Genomic DNA, 12636 nt, shown 5'->3' on the forward strand with positions numbered 1-12636 from the left:
CTGACTACTCCCCCAGTCGGGTGAGCCAAGGGGACTGACTACTCCCCCAGTCGGGTGAGCCAAGGGGACTGACTACTCCCCCAGTCGGGTGAGCCAAGGGGACTGACTACTCCCCCAGTCGGGTGAGCCAAGGGGACTGACTACTCCCCCAGTCGGGTGAGCCAAGAAGACTGACTACTCCCCCAGTCGGGTGAGCCAAGGGGACTGACTACTCCCCCAGTCGGGTGAGCCAAGAAGACTGACTACTCCCCCAGTCGGGTGAGCCAAGAAGACTGACTACTCCCCCAGTCGGGTGAGCCAAGGGGACTGACTACTCCCCCAGTCGGGTGAGCCAAGGGGACTGACTACTCCTCCAGTCGGGTGAGCCAAGAAGACTGACTACTCCCCCAGTCGGGTGAGCCAAGGGGACTGACTACTCCCCCAGTCGGGTGAGCCAAGGGGACTGACTACTCCCCCAGTCGGGTGAGCCAAGGGGACTGACTACTCCCCCAGTCGGGTGAGCCAAGGGGACTGACTACTCCTCCAGTCGGGTGAGCCAAGAAGACTGACTACTCCCCCAGTCGGGTGAACCAAGGGGACTGACTACTCCCCCAGTCGGGTGAGCCAAGGGGACTGACTACTCCCCCAGTCGGGTGAGCCAAGGGGACTGACTACTCCCCCAGTCGGGTGAGCCAAGAAGACTGACTACTCCCCCAGTCGGGTGGGCCAAGGGGACTGACTCCTCCTCCAGTCGGGTGAGCCAAGAAGACTGACTACTCCCCCAGTCGGGTGAGCCAAGGGGACTGACTACTCCTCCAGTCGGGTGAGCCAAGAAGACTGACTACTCCCCCAGTCGGGTGAGCCATATAACAATGCCAAATATATTAATATATACGAATACTATATAACAGCTGTATACACTGCCATCCCCTGTATCACCGCTCGTATACACAGAACATCCGCACTGCCCTCCCCAACATGGCGGCCGCGCCCCGATAACAGGAAGTGCGTCATCAACGACCGGAAGTGCGGCGGAGACCATCAGGGCGGCGACCGTAGACATAACGGGACCGGGACAAGCGGAAGTGCTGAGGTGAGAGACGAAATTATCCGCACTGTGTGTATACAACCCTGAGCTGTAAATCTATATACTGTACTGTGTGTATATATATATACCTCCTGTACATCTATATACTGTACTGTGTGTATATACCTCCTGTACATCTATATACTGTACTGTGTATATATACCTCCTGTACATCTATATACTGTACTGTGTGTATATATACCTCCTGTACATCTATATACTGTACTGTGTGTATATATACCTCCTGTACATCTATATACTGTACTGTGTGTATATATACCTCCTGTACATCTATATACTGTACTGTGTGTGTATATACCTCCTGTACATCTATATACTGTACTGTGTGTATATATACCTCCCGTACATCTATATACTGTACTGTGTGTATATACCTCCTGTACATCTATATACTGTACTGTGTGTGTATATACCTCCTGTACATCTATATACTGTACTGTGTGTGTATATACCTCCTGTACATCTATATACTGTACTGTGTGTGTATATACCTCCTGTACATCTATATACTGTACTGTGTGTGTATATATACCTCCTGTACATCTATATACTGTACTGTGTGTGTATATATACCTCCTGTACATCTATATACTGTACTGTGTGTGTATATATACCTCCTGTACATCTATATACTGTACTGTGTGTGTATATACCTCCTGTACATCTATATACTGTACTGTGTGGATATATACCTCCTGTACATCTATATACTGTACTGTGTTTGTATATACCTCCTGTACATCTATATACTGTACTGTGTGTGTATATACCTCCTGTACATCTATATACTGTACTGTGTGTATATATACCTCCTGTACATCTATATACTGTACTGTGTGTGTATATACCTCCTGTACATCTATATACTGTACTGTGTGTGTATATACCTCCTGTACATCTATATACTGTACTGTGTGTATATACCTATTGTACATCTATATACTGTACTGTGTGTATATATACCTCCCGTACATCTATATACTGTACTGTGTGTGTATATACCTCCTGTACATCTATATACTGTACTGTGTGTGTATATACCTCCTGTACATCTATATACTGTACTGTGTGTGTATATACCTCCTGTACATCTATATACTGTACTGTGTGTGTATATACCTCCTGTACATCTATATACTGTACTGTGTGTGGATATACCTCCTGTACATCTATATACTGTACTGTGTGTGGATATACCTCCTGTACATCTATATACTGTACTGTGTGTATATATACCTCCTGTACATCTATATACTGTACTGTGTGTGTATATACCTCCTGTACATCTATATACTGTACTGTGTGTATATATACCTCCTGTACATCTATATACTGTACTGTGTGTGTATATATACCTCCCGTACATCTATACACTGTACTGTGTGTATATACCTATTGTACATCTATATACTGTACTGTGTGTATATATACCTCCCGTACATCTATATACTGTACTGTGTGTATATACCTATTGTACATCTATATACTGTACTGTGTGTATATATACCTCCTGTACATCTATATACTGTACTGTGTGTGTATATACCTCCTGTACATCTATATACTGTACTGTGTGTGTATATACCTCCTGTACATCTATATACTGTACTGTGTGTATATACCTATTGTACATCTATATACTGTACTGTGTGTATATATACCTCCCGTACATCTATATACTGTACTGTGTGTATATACCTCCTGTACATCTATATACTGTACTGTGTGTATATACCTATTGTACATCTATATACTGTACTGTGTGTATATATACCTCCCGTACATCTATATACTGTACTGTGTGTATATACCTCCTGTACGTCTATATACTGTACTGTGTGTATATACCTATTGTACGTCTATATACTGTACTGTGTGTATATACCTATTGTACGTCTATATACTGTACTGTGTGTATATACCTATTGTACATCTATATACTGTACTGTGTGTGTGTATATACCTATTGTACGTCTATATACTGTACTGTGTGTGTATATACCTCCTGTACATCTATATACTGTACTGGGTGTATATACCTCCTGTACATCTATATACTGTACTGTGTGTATATATACCTCCTGTACATCTATATACTGTACTGTGTGTGTATATACCTCCTGTACATCTATATACTGTACTGTGTGTATATACCTCCTGTACATCTATATACTGTACTGTGTGTGTGTATATACCTCCTGTACATCTATATACTGTACTGTGTGTGTATATACCTCCTGTACATCTATATACTGTACTGTGTGTGTATATACCTCCTGTACATCTATATACTGTACTGTGTGTGTATATACCTCCTGTACATCTATATACTGTACTGTGTGTGTATATACCTCCTGTACATCTATATACTGTACTGTGTGTGGATATACCTCCTGTACATCTATATACTGTACTGTGTGTGTATATACCTCCTGTACATCTATATACTGTACTGTGTGTATATATACCTCCTGTACATCTATATACTGTACTGTGTGTGTATATACCTCCTGTACATCTATATACTGTACTGTGTGTATATATACCTCCTGTACATCTATATACTGTACTGTGTGTGTATATATACCTCCCGTACATCTATATACTGTACTGTGTGTATATACCTATTGTACATCTATATACTGTACTGTGTGTATATATACCTCCCGTACATCTATATACTGTACTGTGTGTATATACCTATTGTACATCTATATACTGTACTGTGTGTATATATACCTCCTGTACATCTATATACTGTACTGTGTGTGTATATACCTCCTGTACATCTATATACTGTACTGTGTGTGTATATACCTCCTGTACATCTATATACTGTACTGTGTGTATATACCTATTGTACATCTATATACTGTACTGTGTGTATATATACCTCCCGTACATCTATATACTGTACTGTGTGTATATACCTCCTGTACATCTATATACTGTACTGTGTGTATATACCTATTGTACATCTATATACTGTACTGTGTGTATATATACCTCCCGTACATCTATATACTGTACTGTGTGTATATACCTCCTGTACGTCTATATACTGTACTGTGTGTATATACCTATTGTACGTCTATATACTGTACTGTGTGTATATACCTATTGTACGTCTATATACTGTACTGTGTGTATATACCTATTGTACATCTATATACTGTACTGTGTGTGTGTATATACCTATTGTACGTCTATATACTGTACTGTGTGTGTATATACCTCCTGTACATCTATATACTGTACTGGGTGTATATACCTCCTGTACATCTATATACTGTACTGTGTGTATATATACCTCCTGTACATCTATATACTGTACTGTGTGTATATATACCTCCTGTACATCTATATACTGTACTGTGTGTGTATATACCTCCTGTACATCTATATACTGTACTGTGTGTGTGTATATACCTCCTGTACATCTATATACTGTACTGTGTGTGTGTATATACCTCCTGTACATCTATATACTGTACTGTGTGTGTATATACCTCCTGTACATCTATATACTGTACTGTGGATATATACCTATTGTACATCTATATACTGTACTGTGTGTGTATATACCTCCTGTACATCTATATACTGTACTGTGTGTATATACCTCCTGTACATCTATATACTGTACTGTGTGTGTATATACCTCCTGTACATCTATATACTGTACTGTGTGTGTGTATATACCTCCTGTACATCTATATACTGTACTGTGTGTGTATATACCTCCTGTACATCTATATACTGTACTGTGTATATATACCTCCTGTACATCTATATACTGTACTGTGTGTATATACCTCCTGTACATCTATATACTGTACTGTGTGTGTATATACCTCCTGTACATCTATATACTGTACTGTGTGTATATATACCTCCTGTACATCTATATACTGTACTGTGTGTGTATATACCTCCTGTACATCTATATACTGTACTGTGTGTGTATATACCTCCTGTACATCTATATACTGTACTGTGTGTATATATACCTCCTGTACATCTATATACTGTACTGTGTGTATATACCTCCTGTACATCTATATACTGTACTGTGTGTGTATATACCTCCTGTACATCTATATACTGTACTGTGTGTGTATATACCTCCTGTACATCTATATACTGTACTGTGTGTATATATACCTCCTGTACATCTATATACTGTACTGTGTGTGTATATACCTCCTGTACATCTATATACTGTACTGTGTGTATATACCTCCTGTACATCTATATACTGTACTGTGTGTATATACCTCCTGTACATCTATATACTGTACTGTGTATATATACCTCCTGTACATCTATATACTGTACTGTGTGTATATATACCTCCTGTACATCTATATACTGTACTGTGTGTATATACCTCCTGTACATCTATATACTGTACTGTGTGTGTATATACCTCCTGTACATCTATATACTGTACTGTGTGTGTATATACCTCCCGTACATCTATATACTGCACTGTGTGTATATACCTCCTGTACATCTATATACTGTACTGTGTGTGTATATACCTCCCGTACATCTATATACTGTACTGTGTGTGTGTATATACCTCCTGTACATCTATATACTGTACTGTGTGTGTATATACCTCCTGTACATCTATATACTGTACTGTGTATATATACCTCCTGTACATCTATATACTGTACTGTGTGTGTATATACCTCCTGTACATCTATATACTGTACTGTGTGTGTATATACCTCCCGTACATCTATATACTGTACTGTGTGTATATACCTCCTGTACATCTATATACTGTACTGTGTGTATATACCTCCTGTACGTCTATATACTGTACTGTGTATATATACCTCCTGTACGTCTATATACTGTACTGTGTGTATATATATACCTCCTGTACGTCTATATACTGTACTGTGTGTGTATATACCTCCTGTACGTCTATATACTGTACTGTGTGTGTGTATATACCTCCTGTACATTTATATACTGTACTGTGTGTGTATATACCTCCTGTACATCTATATACTGTACTGTGTGTATATACCTCTTGGACATCTACATACTGTACTGTGTATATATACCTCCTGTACATCTATATACTGTACTGTGTGTGGATATACCTCCTGTACATCTATATACAGTACTGTGTGTGTATATACCTCCTGTACATCTATATACTGTACTGTGTGTATATATACCTCCTGTACATTTATATACTGTACTGTGTGTGTATATACCTCCTGTACATCTATATACTGTACTGTGTGTGTATATACCTCCTGTACATCTATATACTGTACTGTGTGTATATACCTCCTGTACATCTATATACTGTACTGTGTGTGGATATACCTCCTGTACATCTATATACTGTACTGTGTGTGTATATACCTCCTGTACATCTATATACTGTACTGTGTGTATATATACCTCCTGTACATTTATATACTGTACTGTGTGTGTATATACCTCCTGTACATCTATATACTGTACTGTGTGTGTATATACCTCCTGTACATCTATATACTGTACTGTGTGTATATACCTCCTGTACATCTATATACTGTACTGTGTGTATATACCTCCTGTACGTCTATATACTGTACTGTGTGTATATACCTCCTGTACGTCTATATACTGTACTGTGTGGATATACCTCCTGTACGTCTATATACTGTACTGTGTGGATATACCTCCTGTACGTCTATATACTGTACTGTGTGGATATACCTCCTGTACGTCTATATACTGTACTGTGTGTATATATACCTCCTGTACATCTATATACTGTACTGTGTGTGTGTATATACCTCCTGTACATCTATATACTGTACTGTGTGTATATACCTCCTGTACATCTATATACTGTACTGTGTGTGTGTGTATATACCTCCTGTACATCTAAATACTGTCGCTCTGGGGACTGGTCCGCCACTGTTGCTCTGGGGACTGGTCCGCCACTGACACTCTTTATCTCATTGCAGGTTGTATCTGTGCGGAGAATGATCGGCGTCCTTCAGATACCCCAGGTGAGGTATCCACAACACCTGTATCCAAAAACATGGGGGAACGATCATTATCATCATAGCGCCCCCTTCACCTCCATTACTGCAGTACAGGACCGATCATCATGATGGTCTATAAGACGTGCCGTACAGCGCCCCCTTCACATCCATTACTGCAGTACAGGACCGGTCTACGTGATGGTCTATAAGACGTGCCGTACAGCGCCCCCTTCACCCCCATTACTGCAGTACAGAACTGCTCATCATGATGGTCTATAAGACGTGCCGTACAGCGCCCCCTTCACCCCCATTACTGCAGTACAGAACTGCTCATCATGATGGTCTATAAGACGTGCCGTACAGCGCCCCCTTCGCCTCCATTACTGCAGTACAGGACCGGTCATCATGATGGTCTATAAGACGTGCCGTACAGCGCCCCCTTCACATCCATTACTGCAGTACAGGACCGGTCATCATGATGGTCTATAAGACGTGCCGTACAGCGCCCCCTTCACCCCCATTACTGCAGTACAGAACTGCTCATCATGATGGTCTATAAGACGTGCCGTACAGCGCCCCCTTCGCCTCCATTACTGCAGTACAGGACCGGTCATCATGATGGTCTATAAGACGTGCCGTACAGCGCCCCCTTCACATCCATTACTGCAGTACAGGACCGGTCTACGTGATGGTCTATAAGACGTGCCGTACAGCGCCCCCTTCACCCCCATTACTGCAGTACAGGACTGCTCATCATGATGGTCTATAAGACGTGCCGTACAGCGCCCCCTTCGCCTCCATTACTGCAGTACAGGACCGGTCATCATGATGGTTTATAAGACGTGCCGTACAGCGCCCCCTTCACCTCCATTACTGCAGTACAGGACCGGGCATCATGATGGTCTATAAGACGTGCCGTACAGCGCCCCCTTCACCCCCATTACTGCAGTACAGGACCGGGCATCATGATGGTCTATAAGACGTGCCGTACAGCGCCCCCTTCACCCCCATTACTGCAGTACAGGACTGCTCATCATGATGGTCTATAAGACGTGCCGTACAGCGCCCCCTTCACCTCCATTACTGCAGTACAGGACCGATCATCATGATGGTCTATAAGACGTGCCGTACAGCACCCCCATCACCTCCATTACTGCAGTACAGGACCGGTCATCATGATGGTCTATAAGACGTGCCGTACAGCACCCCCTTCACCTCCATTACTGCAGTACAGGATCGGTCATCATGATGGTCTATAAGACGTGCCGTACAGCGCCCCCTTCACCCCCATTACTGCAGTACAGGACCGATCATCATGATGGTCTATAAGACATGCCGTACAGCGCCCCCTTCACCTCCATTACTGCAGTACAGGACCGGTCATCATGATGGTCTATAAGACGTGCCGTACAGCGCCCCCCTTCACCTCCATTACTGCAGTACAGGGCCGGTCATCATGATGGTCTATAAGACGTGCCGTACAGCACCCCCTTCACCTCCATTACTGCAGTACAGGACCGGTCATCATGATGGTCTATAAGACGTGCCGTACAGCGCCCCCTTCACCCCCATTACTGCAGTACAGGACCAGTCATGTCGTCATGATGGTTTTAAAGACGTGCCGTACAGTGCCCCCTTCACCTCCATTACTGCAGTACAGGACCGCTCATCATGATGGTCTATAAGACGTACCGTACAGCGCCCCCTTCACCCCCATTACTGCAGTACAGGACCAGTCATGTAGTCATGATGGTTTTAAAGACGTGCCGTACAGTGCCCCTTCACCTCCATTACTGCAGTACAGGACCGCTCATCATGATGGTCTATAAGACGTACCGTACAGCGCCCCCTTCACCCCCATTACTGCAGTACAGGACCAGTCATGTCGTCATGATGGTTTTAAAGACGTGCCGTACAGTGCCCCTTCACCTCCATTACTGCAGTACAGGACCGCTCATCATGATGGTCTATAAGACGTACCGTACAGCGCCCCCTTCACCCCCATTACTGCAGTACAGGACCAGTCATGTCGTCATGATGGTTTTAAAGACGTGCCGTACAGTACCCCCTTCACCTCCATTACTGCAGTACAGGACCGCTCATCATGATGGTCTATAAGACGTGTCGTACAGTGCCCCCTTCACCCCCATTACTGAAGTACAGGACCGGTCATCATGATGGTCTATAAGACGTACCCTACAGCACCCCCTTCACCCCCATTACTGCAGTACAGGACCGGGCATCATGATGGTCTATAAGACGTGCCGTACAGTGCCCCCTTCACCCCCATTACTGCAGTACAGGACCGGGCATCATGATGGTCTATAAGACGTGCCGTACAGTGCCCCCTTCACCTCCATTACTGCAGTACAGGATCGCTCATCATGATGGTCTATAAGACATGCCGTACAGCACCCCCTTCACCTCCATTACTGCAGTACAGGACCGGTCATCATAATGGTCTATAAGGCGTGCAGGAGAGCGCCCCCCTTCACCCCCATTACTGCAGTACAGGATCGCTCATCATGATGGTCTATAAGGCGTACCGTACAGCACCCCTTCACCCCCATTACTGCAGTACAGGACCGGTCATCATGATGGTCTATAAGACGTACCATACAGCACCCCCTTCACATTCATTACTGTAGTACAGGACCGGTCATCATGATGGTCTATAAGACATGCCGTACAGCACCCCCTTCACCTCCATTACTGCAGTACAGGACCGGTCATCATGATGGTCTATAAGGCGTGCAGGAGAGCGCCTCCCTTCACCCCCATTACTGCAGTACAGGATCGCTCATCATGATGGTCTATAAGGCGTGCCGTACAGCACCCCCTTCACCCCCATTACTGCAGTACAGGACCGGTCATCATGATGGTCTATAAGACGTACCCTACAGCACCCCCTTCACATTCATTACTGTAGTACAGGACCGGTCATCATGATGGTCTAAAAGATGTGCTGTACAGCGCCCCCTTTCTGTTGTCGCCGTGCTCACATGGAGCTTCTTACTTTATTAACCCTTTTCTTCCCCTCAGTTTTCCAGTAACGATGTCCGGACCGTTGACTGAGAAGACCCCCATGTCCGGCCTCACCCTCAGCCTCCTCACCTCCCACAATGACCTCCTGTCTTCAAAGAGTCGTCAGATCTATGCCCACACTGACCTGCAGAGTGCCATGGGCTTGGTGAGCGCAGAACTGGGCTGCGGGGCCCCATCAGACCGCACCAACCCAAAATGGCTGAAAGAAGGCCAGAACCACCTACGTAAGGCGGCAGAGCACGAGAAAGAAGATCAGAATTGCAACCCAAATCCGGAGCGAACCAACAAGGACTGGACCAACCGGAACCAAGAGAAGGACGAGAAGAGGACGGAGGAACTGGAGGTGTCGGCGCTCAACTGCGTCAACCGCAGCAGCATAAACCTGTCCCCTCTGCTCATCCAAGACGGAGAAGAGGATGATGAAGATGACCTGACCCCGGCCCAGAGTGAAGTAACCGACCCTATCACCACCGAGACCTCTGAGCTCAGCTCAGAATTGGCGCAGGACAACGGGAAGGCCAGAGAGACCGGACGCAGCGCCAGCCTCCTCTTCGGCATGAGGAACACCGGAGGAAGCGATGAGGATTCCAGCTGGGCCACCCTGTCCCAAGGAAGCCCGTCCTATGGTTCCCCTGACGACACAGGTACGAGGGGATTGTACGGTGTGTTGTCTGTGGTAGTCATGGTTCTGTGGAGGGGATTGTGGGCTGTGTAGTCTGGGAGTGGGTGTGGTTCTGTGGACGGGATTGTGGGGTGTGTAGACTAGGGTGGGTGTGGTTCTGTGGGGTGTGTAGTATGGGGTGGGCGTGGTTCTGTTTGGTGTGTGGTTCTGTGGAGGGGATTGTGGGGTGTGTAGTCCGGGGTGGGCGTGGTTCCTTGGGTGTGTAGTCTGTGGTGGGCATGGTTCTGTAGGGTGTGTAGTCTGTGGTGGGCGTGGTCCTGTAAGCTGTGTAGTCTGTGGTGGGCGTGGTTCTGTAGGGTGTGTAGTCTGTGGTGGGTGTGGTTCTGTAGGGTGTATAGTCTGTGGTGGGCGTGGTTCTGTAGGGGGTGTAGTCTGTGGTTCTGTGGGGTGTGTAGTCTGTGGTGGGCGTGCTTCTGGGGGGGGGTGTAGTCCGTGGTGGGTGTGGTTCTGGGGGGGTGTAGTCTGTGGTGGGCGTGGTTCTGTGGGGTGTGTAGTCCGTGGTTGGCGTGCTTCTGTGGGGTGTGTAGTCCGTGGTGGGCGTGCTTCTGTGGGGTGTGTAGTCCGTGGTGGTCATGGGTCTGTGCCCGATTAGGTTCTGCTCTAGGTGGGCACTACGTGGCGGATGATTGGGGTGACACGTACTTGTTCTTTGCAGATTGCTTCTGGCCACGGAACGCCCTGGATGTGGACTCTGATCTGCCCTCGGGGTGGATGCGGGTGCAGGACACCTCAGGAACCTACTACTGGCACGTACCTACTGGGACCACACAATGGGAGCCGCCCTCAGATCTGGGCAGTGGAGAGCCAAAGATATACTCGCCCTCCACCGAGCAGATGCCCACAGAGGAGGAAGTATGCCCTATATAAAGTGTGTACCCGACTGTATACTGTAGGGTGTGCCTGTATATAACATCCACCTCTTATTGTCTCCATGGAGATCTCACAGGAGGAGATGGCGGACTACAGCGAGGCCGAAGAGGTGACCTTCCACATCAACACCCTGAGCCTAAGGTGTGACCCCGGGTATTGTATCCTCGGTGTACAGGTGACCCTGTGGTGGGAGGGGCTTACACTGTATACTGTATCCTCGGCGTATAGGTGACCCTGTGGTGGGAGGGGCTTACACTGTATACTGTATCATCGGTGTATAGGTGACCCTGTGGTGGGAGGGGCTTACACTGTATATTGTATCCTCGGTGTACAGGTGACCCTGTGGTGGGAGGGGCTTACACTGTATACTGTATCCTCGGTGTACGGGTGACCCTGTGGTGGGAGGGGCTTACACTGTATATTGTATCCTCGGTGTACAGGTGACCCTGTGGTGGGAGGGGCTTACACTGTATATTGTATCCTCGGTGTACGGTGACCCTGTGGTGGGAGGGGCTTACACTGTATATTATATCCTCGGTGTACGGTGACCCTGTGGTGGGAGGGGCTTACACTGTATATTGTATCCTCGGTGTACGGTGACCCTGTGGTGGGAGGGGCTTACACTGTATACTGTATCCTCGGTGTACGGGTGACCCTGTGGTGGGAGGGGCTTACACTGTATATTGTATCCTCGGTGTATAGGTGACCCTGTGGTGGGAGGAGCTTACACTGTATATTGTATCCTCGGTGTACGGGTGACCCTGTGGTGGGAGGGGCTTACACTGTATATTGTATCCTCGGTGTACGGTGACCCTGTGGTGGGAGGGGCTTACACTGTATACTGTATCCTCGGTGTATAGGTGACCCTGTGGTGGGACGGGCTCTGTATATTGTATCCTCGGTGTACGGGTGACCCTGTGGTGGGAGGGGCTTACACTGTATAT

The 12636-nt window shown here is 45.9% G+C and overlaps 1 protein-coding gene across 1 annotated transcript in view; it reads left to right on the forward strand.

The window, feature by feature from the left end:
* Nucleotides 1-960: 960 nt before the first annotated feature.
* Nucleotides 961-12636, forward strand: part of APBB1 (amyloid beta precursor protein binding family B member 1) — a 35658-nt gene continuing 23982 nt past the window's right edge. The window contains exons 1-5 of the mRNA XM_056551319.1: nucleotides 961-1072; nucleotides 7075-7119; nucleotides 10138-10784; nucleotides 11478-11674; nucleotides 11760-11833. Of these exons, the coding sequence (XP_056407294.1) occupies nucleotides 10151-10784; nucleotides 11478-11674; nucleotides 11760-11833 (905 nt within the window). The 5' untranslated portion in view covers nucleotides 961-1072; nucleotides 7075-7119; nucleotides 10138-10150. The remainder of the gene's footprint in view (nucleotides 1073-7074; nucleotides 7120-10137; nucleotides 10785-11477; nucleotides 11675-11759; nucleotides 11834-12636) is intronic.

Source organism: Hyla sarda (assembly GCF_029499605.1).
Source record: "Hyla sarda isolate aHylSar1 chromosome 2 unlocalized genomic scaffold, aHylSar1.hap1 SUPER_2_unloc_7, whole genome shotgun sequence".
Taxonomy (NCBI): domain Eukaryota; kingdom Metazoa; phylum Chordata; class Amphibia; order Anura; family Hylidae; genus Hyla; species Hyla sarda.